The 18,436-nt window shown below is 49.6% G+C and overlaps 2 protein-coding genes across 16 annotated transcripts in view; one reads left to right on the plus strand and one right to left on the minus strand.

The window, feature by feature from the left end:
• The first annotated feature begins 383 nt into the window (after positions 1-383).
• CDPF1 (cysteine rich DPF motif domain containing 1) lies at positions 384-8,311 on the plus strand. 2 transcript variants are annotated; one of them, XM_014864469.3, is made up of 4 exons: positions 384-454; positions 3,268-3,380; positions 4,467-4,578; positions 6,790-8,311. In XM_014864469.3, exons 2-4 carry the CDS (start codon positions 3,268-3,270, stop codon positions 6,934-6,936), a joined length of 372 nt encoding a protein of 123 aa, XP_014719955.1. In that variant the 5' UTR covers positions 384-454; the 3' UTR covers positions 6,937-8,311. The 2 variants fall into 2 exon arrangements, with proteins under 2 accessions (XP_014719955.1, XP_014719956.1); XM_014864470.3 differs by lacking the exon at positions 384-454 and adding an exon at positions 476-1,702.
• A 278-nt stretch (positions 8,312-8,589) lies between these two features.
• PPARA (peroxisome proliferator activated receptor alpha) overlaps positions 8,590-18,436 on the minus strand; it is a 72,331-nt gene continuing 62,484 nt past the window's right edge. For all 14 annotated transcript variants that reach the window (XM_070506714.1, XM_070506719.1, XM_070506720.1 and 11 more), the window contains one exon: positions 8,590-16,481. In XM_070506714.1, coding sequence (XP_070362815.1) covers positions 16,234-16,481 — 248 coding nt within the window. In that variant the 3' untranslated portion in view covers positions 8,590-16,233. The remainder of the gene's footprint in view (positions 16,482-18,436) is intronic.

Below are 18,436 nucleotides of genomic sequence, written 5' to 3' on the forward strand. Positions count from 1 at the left end.
TCGTTTTGAACCCATCTCGATTGTTGCCTTAGCTGACACAGTCACCCCCGCCTGCGGCCTAGGCCCGGGGGGCTCCCGTCCGATGGGGGTACAGGGAGCTGGCGAGATCACACCAGGGCATCTCAGCCGAGGCGCGAGGTGAGCAGACCATGCCGGGGCGCCGCCGGGTTATCTGCGGGCCACGCGCCCGGGGGCTTCCACTCTGCGGATCCCGGTGGAAAATCCAGGAAGAAGCGGAGCGCCTCGGGGCGGCGAACACCGCGCAGAGCAGGCCCAAGTCTTCCCCGTCCTGCTGCCACCCCCATAGCTCACTGGCCCGGCGCACGAGACGGGGTCGAAAGTCAGCCACGAAGCCCTGCCCTATCCCGCGCATGCGCCCTCAGTTGGGCGCTTTCGGGGCGGGGCCGCGCATGCGCCGTGGCCGGGGCCGCGCGGGGCGGCGGAGGCGGCGGAGGTGAGTGTGCGGCCTGGTGTCCAAGCGGCGCGTGCGCGGTGATGCCCGCCCTGGTCTCCACATGCCTCCTGCTCGAGCGGCCGCGGTCGGCGCCTCAGTGGAGGGCTGCGGGGGGCCTGCGGCTTTGGGACGGGACGGAGGATGCGGGAAAAGCCACCATGGTGGATGGCGGCGCTGGGGACACTGGGGGCTGCGGAGCTCCGGGGTGTTTCCTACGTGCGGGGCGGCCCCGGAAACGTTGGGAAGAGTCGGGGGGCGGGGGCTAGGGATAAGGAGGAATGCCTCCCGGGCCCGTCAGTCATGTGACACGGCCGAGGAGGAAAGTCAGTGCACTGGTTAGGTTACTAGGAATGCCCCCAAGTGAGACGCGAAGAGAGGAAGGGACAGACGCAACCCGCAGCCAAGCGTCCGAGAGCCGTGGGACGGTGTCGCACGGCCTCCTGCTCTTGCAGTTGGAGTCTCAGGAGACAGAGAATAAGGCAGCAGAAATATTTGACGTGATAATGATGCGGGGTCAGCGAGGCAAAGAGTCAAAAGAAAGATTTCTTTGGACTCTCAAGGTCTGGTTGTAGTGCTCCTTTATTCAGAGACTAGCGTGGGGACGGGAGCCACGGGCAGTGAAGGGCTGCAGGCATGGGGACAGGACCCACGGGCAGTGAAGGGCTGCAGGCGTGGCGACGGGACCCACGGGCAGTGAAGGGCTGCAGGCGTGGGGACGGGACCCACGGGCAGTGAAGGGCTGCAATGTGTTGAGGGTTAGGGCTAAATTTATAAGGCATGGGTGCGTCACTTATTTCTACCAGACAAAGGAAAGATGATGTAAAAAGTCATTAAATCATGTCAGTGCAGGTGGGGTCTGGTTATTATGTGGTCATATAACTTTAGATATGAATCAGGTCATGATCGGCATATAGGCCAGGACGCCTTAGGCTTCTCTCCCCGGGGCAGCCTTGATCCACGTCAATAATGCTCAAGAATTTTCCAAAAATGACGAAAGATATGAAACCACAGATCAAAGGCTGCTTAAAGAAGCACAAGCAGGACAAATAAGTTTAAAAGAAAGAAAGAGTAAATATATATTCAAAGCATTGAAAGCCAAAGATAAAGAGAAAATCTGCAAGGCAGCCAGAGGGCAATTCCTTGGGTAGAGATGTGGGGAAAAGCCGTCCAGGTGGAAGGAACAGCAGAAGCAAAGGCAAGGAGGTGGAGAAGTACAGGGGCCCTCTGAAGGACAGCACGTGAGGAGGGGTGAGTAATTGGACAAGATGATACCCAAGTTAAAGAGACCTCAACTGCCAAGGAAGGGAGTTCATTCTGTAGTCAGTTGGGGAGTCCCGTAGGGTTGAAGCACCACCCGGAACCTTGAATTTTGTAAAATTCTGTTGAATTTTATCATACTTTTTAATGCATCTATTGGAATGATCCTATGGTTTTCTTCCTTTATTCTGTTACTATTGTGTTCTGTTACTATTGTGTGAATTGTGTTCATTGGTTTTTGAACGTTAAACCAACCTTGCATTCCTGGAGTGAATCCACTCAGTCATGAGGTGTTAGGTTTCTTACATATTATTGAATTCAGTTTGCTAATATTTTGCTAAAGATTTTTGTATCTATTTCATGAAGGATATTGTATTGATCTATAGTTTTCCTGTAACAGCTTTGTCTGGTTAATAGTATCAGGGTAATCCTGTTAGTTTTGGTGTCCATGTGATCCTGGTGTCATAAAATCACTGGGGAAGTCTTCCTTCCTCTCTATCCTGAAACAGTTTCTATCGGTTGGTATTACATCTTCCTTAAATGCTTGACAATTTGCTGGTTAAGTCATCTAGGCATGAAATTTTTTTGGTGGTGTTTTATTTCATTTTTTGGAAAATTTTAAATTATGAATTCAATTTTCTTAGTAGATACAGGGCTATTTAGGCTTTCTATTTCTTTCTGAGTTACTTTTGATAATTGGCATTTTTAAAAGAAATCTGTCCATTTCACCTAAATTTCTAATTTCTTTGATAAAAAGTTCACATATTCCTTTATGACCCTTTTAATGTCTGTAGTCTTAGGGACGTCCCCTCTTTCATTCCTGATTGTGGTAATTTGTATCTTCTTCCCATTTTTCTTTATCAGTCTAGTGGAGGTTATCAACTTTATTGAAGTCTTGAAATAACCAGCTTTGGTTTTATTGATTTTTTTTCCTATTGTTTGTCCATTTTCTATTCCTTTGATTTCTGTTCTTTATTATTTTATTCTTTCTATTTATGTTGGGTTTAATTTGCTTTTTTCTAGCTTCTTAAGGTAGAAACCTAGATGATTGTTTTAAACCTTCTTTTCCAGTTTAAACATTTAAAGCAGTGAATTTCCCTTTAACCACTGCTTAAGCCTCATTCTACATACTTTGATATATTGTGTTTTGGTTTTCATTTAGTTCAAAATATTTTCTAATTTCCCTCGTGATTTCTTCTTTAAACTATGGCTTATTTGGAAGTATACCATTTAATTTCCAAATGTTTTGAGATTTTTTGTTACTGATTTTAATGATCTTGGGGTTGCAGAACGTACTCTATGACTTTAGTCTTTTAAAGTTTGAGGCCCATTTTATAGCCCAGCATCATAGCCTTTCTTGGTGAATATCTCATGTGCACTTGAAAATAATGTGTGACCTTGAGCGCTTACTCTGAACTCGTACTTACTCTGAACTCACGGTTCCCTGTCTGTAAGGGGCGCCCTGTGTCTTGTGAGTAAGCAGCATGCAGCAGGACGCTTTGCGATGTGTCGTTCTTGGTTCTGAAGGTGCTGTGCCCTGTCTCTTGATCTTGCAGATGGCGTGTGAGACAGAGTGCCGTCCCTTGGGTGTGTTTACGTGCCAGCTCTGTGCCTTGACAGCTCCATACAGCTATGTGGGGCAGAAGCCCCCTGACACCCAGTCTGTCGTGTGAGTACCAGTGTCCTAGTGGCCCCAGGAAGCCCTACTCGGAGCTGGTTGGCCTGAGTCTGACACATGGCCTGGATGTTGTGCTCTAGGCCCACCCCTCCAGGCTCTGGCTGCTTCACATGTGACCTGAGGAGGCACAGGACAGGCTTGAGGGCCAGCCAGCTCTTCCAGAACCCCTAAGCCCCTTCCTTCTGCTCAGCTCAGAGTTCAACACCCGCTCCAGCTGTGGGGTAGAAGCCCCATGGCTCCAGCTGAAACAGCTCAGCAGCTGGGAATGAAAGCCGCCCTGGCGGCCTCATGTGGGCCTGAGTCTGGTTGCCATTCCTTCTGGTTCCTGTGGAGACAACATTCTTAGCCGGAAGCCCACCTGCCTTGAGGCCCTTGCACTGGTGGGAGTGAGTCCTGAGGACCAGCTTCCTAGGAATCTGCCCAGGGAAGGCCTAGAGTAGAGCCAGTGGGTCCCAGGGCTTGATTCTTGACCTTCAACCTGCCCTTTGTCAAATGCACCATTGAGGGAAGTTGACCAGTACATTACTCATGTGGGACAAGTGGCGGGGACAAGGCTTCTTTCTTCTGTCTGGGGTTCTTCTGCTGACCGGGAACCAGGGATGTCATCATGGAACCCTCCTTTCTGGTCTCCTTTCTGATGCGTGACGTGGGGCCAGACCATACACAGGGTGTAAGGCGCCCTAGTGCTCCCTGTGCGGAAGCACTTGAGAGTGGGCGTCACTGTTCCTTGGCGTGAGCGGAGGGCTTGGAGGGCTGGGGGGGACCTCGTGACCCTGCCCGCACTCTGGTTAGTCAGGTTGGGGTCTGGGGGCTCGCTGGCAGCAGCCCTTCTTCCAGCTGAAGAGGAGCGGGTCTCTCCACCACAGCTGGTACAGAGCCCAGAGCAGGTCCAGCTTCACTTCCAGCCTGGCGCCCCACTGCTTGCCTTTCTGTTACTACTGGGTGGCACAGGGGGACCAGCCCCTCCCTCCATGAGCCTGCAGTGTGCAGGCCCTGGGGAGGTCCATGCTGCTGCCCAGCTTCTGTGAGCAGAGGTTCAGGCTGTTCCGACCGCTGGCATCACTTACTGTCCTACAGCCTCCTGGAGGAGAGCTACGTCATGAAGGACCCCTTCACCTCGGACAAAGACAGATTCCTGATCCTCGGCTCGAGATGCAGTTTATGCAGCAGGCTGGTGTGTGTGGGCCCGGTAGGTAAGCCGCATGTGGCTGGGGCTGCCTTCCGTCCCTCCCTGAGGCTGGGACCCCACACGTGTGATCGTGGGAGAGGTGACGCGTGAGCCTTTCCCAAGGACTGTGTGAGTGTCAGTCTTTCCTGGTGACCCTAGGAGCCTTCACAGTCCCTAGGTTGGAGGGCCGGTGGGGTAGTTCTTAGAGGCCAGCTGGCCCACCTCATAATGGATGGATCCTGCAGCCCACAGAGGGGGAGGGGACAGGTAGAGGGGCGAGCTGGGGTCAGGTAGGGGGTCTCAGCGGGGGGTTGAGGAAGAGAAATTGATTCTTGGAGGTTCGGCCCCACCCCCAGGGACCCCTAATAGTTCTTCCTCCTCCCCCCAACTCTGCAGGGGGCCGTCATGCTCCTCGCCTCCAGGGGATAGCGACCTTCCTTTTAAGTGTTCTGGGGGCACTTTCCAGAGGTAGGAGCCCACTTTCTTGAGCACTTGTGGTGTGCCAGGCCCTCTGCTTGTGACTTGTCTTACCTGTGAGGCTTCCTGCAATCCTGCCCCAAAGGTGGTTGGGCAAAGCAGGTTATTACCCCGTCCTATAGGCGAGGAGACTGAGGGTCCGAGAGCCCGAGTGGGCCTGCTTCACCGAGATTGCTGAGCCTCCTGTTTGAGAGCCCGAGGACGGATGGAGGTGTAGCTGAGGAGTGTGGCCCCTGTAGCCTGAGTGATCCCACAGTCTGAGGTCCCCACGCATTCCGCCGGGGGCAAAGTGCGAGCAAAGGAGCCATGTCACAGACCCCACTGACACAGCCTCCGTCCCTCAAAGGTCAGGGGAGGAAGCCTCAGCTCAGGCAGAGCCGGGAGGGAGGACACACACGGCACCTTGGGGTGTTTGAGGAGATGGGGCGGCTGACGATCCTGAGGCTCTGGCCGGAGAGGAGCAGCTGGGAAGCTGAGACTGGAGAGGGGGGTGGGGCCGGGTGGGAGGAGCCTCGAATGCACCCCCTGGGAATTTGGGCTACACGTGGTCAGCAGAGGGGAGGGTGCCCAGGGTGCTCTCAGAAATCCCCAGCCTTCTTTGAATAAGTGGTAGGTTGTTAGGGAGTGACTCCTCGTGGGAACAGACCTCTTCTGAGAACTGCAGGAAGGGCAGCCTTGTCTTAGTTGAGGCACATGCTAAGGTGCAGGAACAGAGAGACTCCCTAAGTGGCTTCATCGAGACAAATAGGATTCACTTAGTTTTCTTCTGTGTAAGAGTCCAGAGCAGGGAGTGCTGGCTGGAAGGGCACGGCTGCCACCCTCAACTCAGCATCTGCTGGGGCCACTGCGGCTGTTGCAGCTCCCACCGTCATATCTACATCTCCACTGCTGGGAAGGGACAGGGAGCACACACCCATTCCTTCGAAGGGCATGACCTGGAGGTGGCCCACAGCTGCCAATGACAGCCACTGACCAGACTTAGCCACGTGGCTACACCCAGTTGCAGAGCAGCTGGGATGGTAGTATATGGGCCGGGCCCCGTGCGGGATGAAAATCGGGAGTTTGGTGTTAGAGGGTGGAGGCAGGGGGAGAGTGGACACATTGGGACCGTTCTGGCCTTCCACCCAGAGAAGCCACTCGACCATGGCCTTTTTGATCTATAGGGCTGGACCTCTTACACCCTGCTGCTCCGAGCATCAGTGGTCACCAAGCCCCTGTCCCACTGCTGTGACAGCCCTAGGGAGGGATCTGGGATTTCTGACCATGTAGCTGTGGCCTGTGCCACAGCTTCTCATGGTTTCTCTTCAGCCTGCAGTGAAGCAGGGCAGTCCTGGAGTCTTTCTGTCCTGTCCCGCTTTCCCACCCTGGTTAACCCAGGCCTGCATCCCTCTCTCCTGGACGCCTTTGCCATTCTCACTGGAGGATTCCCACATGCTGAAAACCCTCCGACACCCACTGCCTGCAGGGTCTCACCCTGGCTCTTTTGCCCCTCCTCTCCGGCAGTCCTCCATCATTTCTTTCTCTCTTAGGCAAAGATCACACTCCTCGAGGTGGCTGGCCAGGCCCCAGGGCCCTGCTCTCCCTCCTGCTGTTCTGGCTCTGGCCACACCGTCCCTGTCTCCTCTTAGCTGTCTGTGTATCCTGGGGGCCCTGCTCAGCGCCTCCATCCAGCATGCGGTGAAGGGCTGGCCTCCGGGAGAAGCTGCACCAGGCTCCCCGTGGTACTCAGCCCCCTTCCTTCCCCTCTTCTTTCAGGAATGCAGTTTATTCTATTCCAAGAGATTTTGCCTCCCCTGTGTCCAGGAGAACATTGATGCTTTCCCTCAGGAAATTCGGCAAGACTTGGAGAAAAGGAAAGTTCCATCAAAGAGGCCTGCCAGCCAGCCCAGTTCTCGGACGTGAGTGCAGCCAGGTGCGAGGTCCACAGCAGCGCCCTGCACGGGGCTTCTGGATCGAGGTGGGGCTGAGCTGGGAGCTGCTTGGCCCGGCCTGTTTCTGGACCGTCGGGAGCAGCATCTGCAGCCTGAGGTAGCTGGGGTGCAGCCTCAACAGCAGCAGGGCTGGGAGCCACATAGAAGGCACCTCAAAGGCAGACCTCAGACCAGACACCCTGCAAACCCAGCCCTCTGCTCCAGAGCTCCCCTCCCCTGAGACCGAGAACAGGAACTGGCCACAAAGGGAAGCCACAGTCGGGCCTGTGGGCCCTTTTGCTCTCCTGCTCGGAGGCTGAGGCTCCAGGCTTTCCTGCAGGGTCCTCCCCTGGCTTCTGCTTGCACAGGGCCAGGTATGGAAGGCTCCTGTTAACCCTGCGTATGAGTCATCAGATCCGGGAGTTGCCTCCATGTGCCACGCTGCTCTGCTGGGTCCTGTGGACACAGCAGCGAAGAGACAGAGGCCCACTGTCTCAGAGCTGTTGATCTAGTATGGGGACACTGTGTGGTCACATTGAGGGGTCATGTTGTCTGTGCTCATGCAGAGGCAGGAGGGGCTGCTTCTCCCAGCCATGGCGGGGGGTGTCACCTGCCTCCCCAGATGCCAGAAAGTGAGTGCTCCTGCCACGAAGATGTCAGTCAGCAGAACGGTTCACAGGGAGGCGACCTGTATGCTTGTGGGAAGATGCTGAGGTGTACTGAGAGCTACAGAACGCGATTGGGATGACTGGGGGGATAAAATTTTTACTTCCCATCCTTATGTGATGCTTGGAAAATGTTCTTAATCTTGACCATGTGTCATATTTATAATTAAAGACCCAAAGAAGCAGTTAATGTTTTGGAAAATAATCCTTCCCCTGAAACATCTACGAGACCAGTCTTCTCCGTGGGTGCTGTGGGCCTGGCGGTAGATCCAGAGGTTGAATGTTGGTGCTTCTGGCCTTTTCTGGTCCCTCAGGCTCCGGCTCCAGCTCCAGGCCCAATTCCATTCCAAGGCAGAGGAATGCCCTCAGCTTCCTTCCCTCACTCGTGCTCACACCTCAGAGCCATTCTGTTGCTTGCCTGCCTCCTCTCCATAGTGAACTCAGCCCTCGGTGCCTGTGAAGTTCAAACCCACAGACTGCCGGCTGTCCTGGGGCACCCCGCCCCCAGGCACCGCCCACGGCACTCCTGCCCTCATAGCCCCCATGGTAGCAAGTGGGAACTGTGAGCTCCCTCCTGTCTGCTAGTTCTTAGAGGGTAGGAAGTGCTCTGTCTCATGTTATCGTTACTGCAAGGCTAGTTCACATTCCCAGGGCGTGTTAGGAGCCTGTCTGATGAGAGAATGAATAAAGAGCTTGTGCTGACCCATCTGTGTGCTGGGTTTTATTTTCAGATGCCCACACTTTTAAAAGCTTCCCCTGTTTCATGTTACTTTAGACAAATGGATGTCATGTTCCTGGGCCACACGGTCCCAGGTCCATTCTGTCCACTGACGAACAAAAAGGGACCCTGTTCGGGGGAAGGCCAACACAGATGAGTGGGCGGGAGGACTGTTTCGGGCTAGGGGCAGACGCCAAAGCTGGGGATTTGGTTTTTTCAAACCAAACAGTTCATCTCACAGTATCACTCAAAACTCACCAAATAATTTTAAAAAATAGTTTATTTTTTAAAACCATTAAGGCAAAACTGTACCCTGAAATTAAGTCTTTACATTCATCAGTCTTACAGTAGGACATTCCAAACATATGAGTTCCCCCAAATTCAGGATATAAATCAATATATATGATCAGTTCAATCTCCTAGTGGGAAAATGAATAAGATTTTTTAAAAATTAAAGTTATTTTATAGCCATTTTCTAATTGCCTGGAACTACTATCAGTTAACGTGATGAGGAAGATGCCATTGCTCTTCTCTGCACACCCCTGCTTCCCAAGGCCCTGGATGCCCCCTGCCCAGAGGACACCAGAGCCTGCTCACGAAGATCTCCTTTGGAACTGCTCCTGTTCGGTCGAAAAACAAAGGGTCTGTCAGCCCTGAATACTACGAGAGTGTAAGGCACCCAGGAAAAGTAACGATAAACAAACGCCCAGAAACCAAGCTCAGTCTCGCTTTGGAAACCTGCACCGTCCTGATGGGGTGTCCGTCAAATACTCTCCCTGGCGGGTCTCAGCACAATGGCCCTGTGGACCGAAGGGGCGGGACAGATACACATCAAGACGGAATTTTGCAAAGATGGAAAACAACGCATGGGAGACTCACGGAGTCTGTGGTTTCTGTTTTATGCTTCGGGTTGGGCCGTGTGGAGGCTGCCAGAGAACCAGCTGGTGCAAATCATTTCTGAAAGCATTTTTCAAATTGAAAAGTCTTTGGTAAAAACCCACAGGCAGTAACTTCCTGAAGAGCAGATGGCTACTTACTATGCAGGAAGGGGTCAGGGTCTTCGGTGAGACCCTGCTGTGTGCAACATTGACTTCTGACCTGGGCCTAAGGCGGCCTTGCCGGTAGAAATGATGAGATGGGCTCGCTGTGCTGCTTGCCGGTGAAGTGTGATGAATGAAACAGATTTGTACAGTGAAAAACAATTCTACGTGGCTCAGGAGAGATGAAAAGCTTTGACGTGTGTGTGTGTGTGTGTGTGCAGTTGCATTTTAGTTGTGACATTTCAGCTTCCTTTGTGTTTCCTATAGGTCCCAGAGCCAGGCTATTAAGAGCATACATCAATTAACACTGATTTCAAAAGAACCCGAAGATTTGTTATTAGATGCATGATTGTAAGTTAGTAAAATATTTATATTAGCATTTTAAAAACCCCTCAAATCACAGTATTTAAGATACAGCTATTAACATAGTTCTTTTCACCATACAGTGCAGAAAAAAATAGTGATACTCGAACGCGAATACTGTAATCTTACCGAAAAGGGTATGACTGAGTGGTATGCATCTTTTGTGAGGTACCTTTTTTTTCAGGCCTTAAAAAAAGGAACAGACCATCTGTGCCTTTAAGAGAAGACAGTTCCCAAAAGTGAATGATTTTACCTTGAAAAGAATGGTCACTCACTTGTCTTCAAGGCCTGAAGCTTGACCTCCCTGCCTCGAGGAGGCTGAGTCAAGGCCTGAGGCCCCTCTGGCCACGTGCCCCTGGTTTTGCAGCTCACCCCTTGTCCTAGGAGGCAGGGCTCATGCTGTGCACCTGCTTCCATGATGCTGTATCCACTCAGCCTAGTAATGACTTTTAGATGCTGGGTGGAGGGAGAAGGGCAGGAGAGGAGGAGGCTGGTAATTCCCTTCTCTGGAGAAAGACATGGAAGGTTTTCACATTTGACCCAAACTAGCAAACATTTTAAGTTAAAACATCTGACCCAGGTCTTAATTTCCTCTCTATGATGTAAAAAATTGATGTTTCTTCATTTTTTTTTTTTTGAAAGAATGCATGTAATAGCCATGGGGCCACTGAAGGCCTTGATGTTCTCAATTGCTTCAGTCAAGATGTGACACTGCACATGGATGCAGTTTGGTCTGTTCTGTTTGGCAAAGGATTCCAAAAGGATGTGGCTGTGTGTATTTCAGCTGGACCGCATTATATGCTATGGCTCCCCCTTCTTGGGGAGGGGAAATAAATGGTTCTATTTCTCACGCTTCAAACTGAGATTCTGAGAAGCAGACGGTCAGTGGCCAGTCCCACTCTAGATCTGAGAAGGCAGCCCAGGCCCCTCAAGCTGGGACAGGGCCGTGCGGAAGGCAGCCCTGGGCGGCGGCCACGCGCTTTCTGTTCCAACCAGCGGGTCTGCACCACAGCTTCTTAAAGAAATAAGCCTGTAGCCCGCTCTACTGAAATAAAGTTTAAGAACCTGCTGCATTCCACAAAAACAGCATAACGGAAAGCATGCAGCTATTTAAACTAAAGCATGAAGACTCTGTCTTTTTTTTTCTTACAAAACTTCCAATATCACATTTTAGTTTGTATTGTGGTTTCCTGAGAAATATATGGATCTCCTATGTCTTGAGTCACACCAGATTTGTCACTTTATTCTTACTCTAGTGTGTTTCACAGGCTGGAGGTCAGTGACCATTTTCCTGAATTCTATTAAAATGGCACCTAAAATATGTATAAATCTCAGCAAAAACTTAGACCTCAATCTTTGGAGCCTACTCTTAGATCTTCCTGGGCAGAAGGTCTTCCAGAGGAGTGCTTCCCTGGGGAAAGTCCTTGCACTCAGAAAGGAAAAGGAAGGCCGCTACACAGCGTAACAGCATCAAAGAATTCCTTGGTTAGCGAGGAGCTGCCAGCCCACTTTAGGCAGATTAGTCAACATTTGTCACACCCTTTCTTTTGCTCCTCATGGCGACAGCACAGCTGAGCTGTCCACAGAGCCATTCACCGACACTTTACTTCAGACTGTGCCGTCTGAAGGTCGCTGTTGTCAGGAAGGCAAGAGTCTCCTTAGCTGACAACTCGATGCAAAGATTTGGTTGGTAAGAGTCCTTAATCCCAGGGGAGCCCTATGAGTCAGCTTGGACCAAGAGCTAAGAGGAGCTGGGCCACTTTTAAAATGAGAACAAATACAGAGTCTGGCTTTGGAACCGTCTAGTGCCTGGCAGTGCCAATGCCATAAACGCTGGGTGTGGAAAAAATCTTCTAGGGACACTTTTTAATACTCAGGAAGCCCCCACTGGTGGCCTCATCTTAGTTTGTGCCTTCTATGGGCAATAGAATTTCCTTGCCCCTCCTGGATCCACACCACTGTTGTGAGCTTAAAAGGAAGGCTTTAAGCAAGTAACTCCTCCAGGAACAGCGGCGTCAGGCTGACCAGGCTGGCCCACAAGAGCGTGGGTGGAGGAGAGGGCCGGGGCCTGAACTCGCCGGGCTGTAAGCGGCTGGCAAGAGCGCGGAGGTGGAGAAAGTGCGCTACACCTGGGGGCCAGAGACCTGCAGGGCCAGGCGGCCCTTCACCCTGAGCCTGCGTGTTTCCACTTTAAAATGGGGATGATCCCCTCAAAGGGCTGAGAATTGCAGGAGACGGCAGGAACCTTCTTTGAGAGCTGTGAAGATCCACGGTGTAGCTGGGGAGTCGTGAGCACTTGACATGTTTTCCTAGTGGGATCTGTGTTTTGAAAGGCCACAAGGGTTGAAGAGGTACTTTGAAGGTGGCTGGCTTTCCCTGGGGCCATGGAAGCCCCCCAAAAGGCCAGGCCCGCGGCCAAGTCAGTCTTAGCTGGGAGCGCCGGATTGGTTGGTTGAAACAATGGACCCATATTTAAACAGGAGTTCATTAAGATGTTCCAAAGACAGGCACGGCCATTGGGTCAAGACAAAAAAACCTTCCATTGTGCATCCGGCTGCTAAGCATCAGATGTCCCCAGTGTCAGCATGGTTTGCAAAAGGGAGCATGAGGCAGGAAATGCCTGGAGTCAAGCACAGAGGGACAGGTGCTGCCAGCAGGGTGAGACGGTGGGAAGTCACCATCCGCCTAAGGTTTGCTTGGAGGCATCTCCTTCCATCCTCATCCGGCAGTCTCTCCCTGGACAGCTACACAGCCAGCAGGCATAGTTGAACACGAGGGGGAGGCCCTTGGTGGGCGGGTCACTGCAGACCAAGACCATCACTGCTTCTCCTGACCCTGCATCATGCTCGTGCTCAGTCTCACTAAAACGGGGCAGCAACTTCTGCACGTGTGTATCTTTGACGCTCCCTTTAAACGACAGAATTTCCTTTAGAAAGTCATAACTTCTCATTTCTCAGCGTGCGGACAAGCAGAGGTGAGTATGCAGCCTCTGAGCCCTGAGCACAGACGGTCTGCCTGCAGATGCACCATAGGGCCCCCGAGCTGGTGTACCTTAATTCTAACAGTGGTTTGTGATATGTCTATTGAGGTAGCTGTTATACTGTTGATTTGGGGAAAAAATAGTTGCTAAATTAATAGTTTACTTATCATACATCAAACAAAAGATTTTACTTGTGCCTTGAGCTTCTGCTCAGATCTTAGGATGCTACCCCGTCCCTGGATCGCACAGTCCCCAAGCCCGTTTATTTCCTTAGAGTTCTGGGTGGCCTATGTAAGAAACGCATCAGTATAAGCAGAAAGATACGTTCTGTGCTCTTAAAATGAAGAGAAAGACTCCCTTTAAAACAGGGACAGCTCTCGCCGGCGTTCTTGAATGCACTGAGCACCGAGTTTCTTTCTCCTTGACTTCATGTTCATTATTTGTGCATATCCATACCTGCTCTGTACTTATGAGCCAACTTATGAGCCAACTGTAGGAAGGTCACAGGGAAACTGGAGAGCAGGTGGGAAGAGAGGAACAGCTCACTAGTGCTCTGACAACTGCTCCTGAATCCCGCTCTCGCTGATGCAATTGGGAGCCTCCTATTTTTGGCAATACTGGACTTCACCGAAATGGCCTCGAGCACGTGCAGCCCTCAGGCTTCTTGCGGGGTGGCAGGTGCAGAATTCAGCGTAAACGCTCAGGAGGCGGAAAAGGAGGGACACGCTGTGGGATGGGGTGGGAGAACCAGGTGGGACCCCAAGCCAGAGCTGGCTGGCACGGTTAGGAGGCACGTCTCGGATGAGCCCCAGTTATCCTTTCATTCTCATCAGCACATGAGACAAAAGCTTTTGGTAACTTTGTGGTCTCTGAGGAGTCTGGCACGTTTTGCTATTACAGGTGGAGAAAATGAAGGGCCAGGTTCAAGCAGTGACTTGAAGATCCGTCACAGCTGTGAAAAGGAGGCAGGACCTGCTTGCACCACCAGAGGCGGCGGCCGCACGCCTGTGGCCGGAAGCTTCCTGAGCCTGTTACGAAGTTGCTGTTGTACTCTGTGCTGATGTCTACTGAAACCCAGCAAGCACTCTTTCAATAGTTCCTATGTGAAATACTACAGCTCAGTGAACTGGTGAATAATTCGTCTATATTTGACTATCGATGCTATGAGGAGTCTTTGATTAGGTGACCCAAAATATTCTGAGTGGCCATTATTGATGCTGTATTATTTTAAATGAATGGGAACACGTGATTTTTGTCCTATTAAGAAAAGTGAACAGCATCAAATGACATTCAAGCCGAGGTCCCTGTGGCCTCCTTTCTGGCCTCTCCTTGCTGGTAGTCCAGCTAGGCCCCAAGAGAACCAAGTGCTCTCGAAGACCACTAACGCAGATCCTGTGTCTTCCGTCAGCTTGACTGTTACTGCAGAAAGCAGGAAATAAGGAGCTATTTTAGATAGGTTTTATGAAAATCTAAACAGAATGAATGACTTTTCTGAAAGCCTGGGTCTTGAGGCTCACTTTCCGAGTCCTTGTCCACTTGAGTGGCATCTGTGAGCGTACACCAGAGCGAGAGGCTGGTGGTCAATGGAGGCAACATGGGCCTGGCACTGGAATCCACTGACCCTGCGACCTCAGACAAACCACAGCCCTCCAGTCTCATCAGTCCAAGGAATTCTCATTTTAGGAAAGAATGGTGAAATGGATGTGCCATGTGCCTCAAAGCTTAGCTCCTTTCTGACTTAGGATGACTTCTTGATTGGTGTCATTTATATGTGGAAATACTTTTATTTGCTTCCAACATATCCTTTGATTGGATCTTTAAAAAAACATACCACTAAATGTGCAATTTTTAAAAGGATGTCCTAATTGTAACTTTCGTTTTTTTCTAGTTCAAGTCTCAGTTTTATTGTTCTTTCTACTGTTGCATTTTCACAATGCTGATCTTGGGAACTTTATCAATATCAATCTTAATCAATTCTTTAACAGCAATAAAATGCCCTTCTAGAGTCCAATCTTCTTAAGATGGCGTGGGAGGGGCATCGAGGGTACAACCAGATCGTAAGTGCTGTTGGTGAGGCGTCCAGTGACCCCAGGGAGGCAACAGTACTGGCAGGCTCAGCCCAGTCTGGGTTGGAGGGAGGGACTACCAAAAGCTCTCTCACGGGACAATTTATCTACTATGGTGGCCAGAAAGAGAAAGTGTCTCCAGGTCCATATGGCCTATGCAAAAAGCATAATCCACACTGCTTTCACAACCGGACCGAAGTTGAGAAGTCGATCTTTAAGGCTGAAACAGATATTTTAGATGTTGGAAAAACCACCTTACATGTGTGGTTGGAAAAGGAGACTTAACTCTCTAAATCTCTGTAAAAACAACCAGCCTGTTGCAAATCCTGAGACTAAGTAAAAACACCCTTTGAAGGACTTTGTACCCCGCCTCGTTCTCCAGGTCACCTCACCCCAGCCCAGCCTATAAAGTCCCATTGGCCTCGCCTTCTCCACTCCAGGGAGCATCTACTACCACCAAGAGTTAAAAAAAATAAAGTTGCATATTTTAAATAGCAACACTGGAAAAGGCCAAGGAGCTGCCTTGACACACGGGGCCCAGAGGAACATTTACAAATATCTTGTCAGTTTGCCCCTAAAAACACTATCATGGCCCCCAACAGCCTGACTCAGTCAGTTCAGATCTGACAGGAAGTGGAGGTGAGAGGAATGGAGGCTGGCACGCTTGCAGAGTTTGCTTTACCTGCTTGCCACAGACGCTGGCTTACACAGGCACATGGTCAAGTCCAGAGGGGTCTCTTGAGATGTGGTTTTCCAGGATCTTTTACGCAAATCTGGAAACTGGCTTTTCCACGTATTCACTGCGACCACGAAAACAGTGACCCGAAAACAGAATGACTGTGCATCCTAATAGCTTATCAAAGAATTCTCTGAAACTCGAAATCCTATGATTAAAAAACAGCCTGTTGTCTTTCTTCAAATTCAGGAAACAGAATTGAAGTCTTCCAAATAAATATTTTGCTGCTTTTTAAATACCTAACCTTTGGATACAACTAGATTTACAGGATTGTAAAAGTTTAAAAGTGCTGATTAGTTCTCAAAATTACACAGGAGCACGATAGCCAAAGTGTGGTAAAATGGGAAGACCGAGCACGTGTGGAGGTTGCCGGTGGATTCAACGGTACATTTCTAGTGTGATATAAAGAAATCTGCATTGATTAACATCAGGCGCGTTAAAATCAGACTACTGAACATCATTCTCCTTAATTTTCCAAGTCCTGACTATTAGCCACTTATCACCAGCATCTCAATTCTTTGCATGCTCTTAGAAGCACTGATTAAAAAAAGAAAGAAATTTGTGGACTAGGATTCTGGTTACCTACAGCTTACACTTTCCATTCTCTAAGGTTAAAATGGTGGATGTTTGTGCAAAGTTGCGTTGCTCCCAATTGTCATTTGTAGTGCTGTCAACTTTAAAAACCTCGAAAAGTTTCTCTTTTTTGTTCATTTACAAGAAATCAGTACATATCCCTGTAGATTTCCTGCAGCAGCGGGTGCAGAGCTGCATCAGACTCGGTCTTTTTGATTATCTGCACCAGCTGCGCGTGCTCCGTGACCAGCTGCCGGAGGTCTGCCATTTTCTGAAGAAGTTTTGGGAAGAGAAAGACGTCGTCGGGATGGTTGTTCTGTAAGTGGAGTTTGAGCACGTGCACGATACCCTCCTGCATTTTTTCAATGTGTCCCACGTTTAGAAGGCCAGGACGATCTATTCTCAAAAGAAAGAAGAGATGTGATCATCACCATGTTAACGCCTAATAACTTTATCACTTTGAGAAACCAAACATTCTTATTTCACATGGCCTTTCTTACAAAAAGCTTTGCGGCCTTAGATATTGTCAACTTGACTAGAAGATAGAACTAGATGTTTTCAAAGTCACTAGGCCCAATAGGGGCAGAAAAGACAAATACTCCTTCCTAAATATTTATATGACCTTCAACCGACTAGCTGCCTTACAATTTGGCCCTTTCATTTTGCATTTACCTGATGACCACCTGTCTGAGGGTAAACACCCCAAAACAGTAAGAGTAACTATACATTCTGATGAGGATTACAACAACCAATTTTGCAAAATATGAGAAATGAACTTCTTCCTCCTGAGTCAAAACCGGATATTTGGTTTCAAGTTTTTTACTAATATTTAAGGAGTGTGATCACGTTAGGCTTGGGTTCTGTGATATAAAGTACTGTTACAGGTACCTTCTGACATGAATCAGCTGAAGAGAAAGTGGAGCGAGATATGAATAGGAGGGCAGAGACCAGGGGAAAGGATGCTGAGGAACTGGCGTGGGGAGCTCTGAGACCAGGTGCAGCAAGGGCCACTGTTCGCACAGGTGACCCGCCTGCGGAGCTCAGCCGTGCACGCGGGACTTCCTCAGTCTCAGCCCACATGTCCCGCCCTTGGTCTGGAAAATATCCCCCATCCATATTCAGTAGGCAGTGCTTTAAAGCCCCACTCATTACTAGGATTTTCAAAAGTGTTGCTAATCATGGGAACTTTTTATAGTTTTTTGGTTGTAAAATAATTAGTTTTTAAACATTACAAAAATAGAAAGTTGGGGTTGGCCTTGTGCCGTAGCGGCTGGGTTCAGCGCTCTGCTTTGGCGGCCTGGGTTCACAGGTTCGGATCTCGGGTATGGACCTTCACCACTCGTTAGCCGTGCTGTGGCGGCAACCCAAGCATAAAGCAGAGGAAGACTGGCACAGATGTTAACGCAGGGCTAATCTTCCTCAACCAAAAAAAAGAAAGTGAACCCCCCCTCATAATTCTAACCTCATCATAGAGGTTTAATGTATATCTCACCAGACATTTTTCTTTATATAGGATTGATGTAGAATTAGCATTTCTTTTATAAAACTGTGATCATACTGCCTATAAATAGTTCTGCAATTGCTTTTTACCCACAGCACTATATCTTGAGTGTACGAAGGACAGTGATAGATTACATACAGCTGCTAAGTTGTTTTACCCTTTTTGTCAGAGAGAAGGACGCCCTCCCACTTGACTCTGCCCAGCTGGATGGTAACAGGGACAGACCTCGTGTGCTGGGCCGCTCATACCCCGCTCCACTTCTGGAGTCCGGGCCGTTGCCGGTCGCGGCCAGCCTCAGTGCCGAGAGTCGGTAAATCACAGGGTGCAGTACAGCTTCTGGCAGTTCGAGGGGCAGCGGCCCCGTCGGCTCCCCCAAGGCTGGGCAAGGTCAGCTGAGTTTACAGTAGAGGATGACCTTCTTATACCCGGGACAGGGCTATTTAAAGGAACGTGACACCGAGCCAAAAATGTGGGGGCTGCAGAGCCACCTTCCTGAAGAGAGGCCCAGATTTTCCTTCACTGGGATCCATTTCCTTTGGCAAAGCAAACTTTGCAATTGCTGCCAGTTAGCTCCTGATACTTTTCAAAATAGCATAAATATACCAATAGTGACAGCAACCGAACTAACATCTGCATGGCACTTTATAGAATACTGTCTGTAATACAGATGTAATATTATAATAAAATAATTATAGTATATAATAATAATATATACCATACATTATGATATAATTATAATTATTATATATTAGCTAATATATATTACCTAATATATATATTAGCTATTAGATACATTACAATTATTAATTATACCTAATATAATATTTGATATGATTATAAGTAGAATATA

Source organism: Equus asinus, chromosome 4 (assembly GCF_041296235.1).
Source record: "Equus asinus isolate D_3611 breed Donkey chromosome 4, EquAss-T2T_v2, whole genome shotgun sequence".
In the NCBI taxonomy this organism is placed as follows: Eukaryota; Metazoa; Chordata; class Mammalia; order Perissodactyla; family Equidae; genus Equus; species Equus asinus.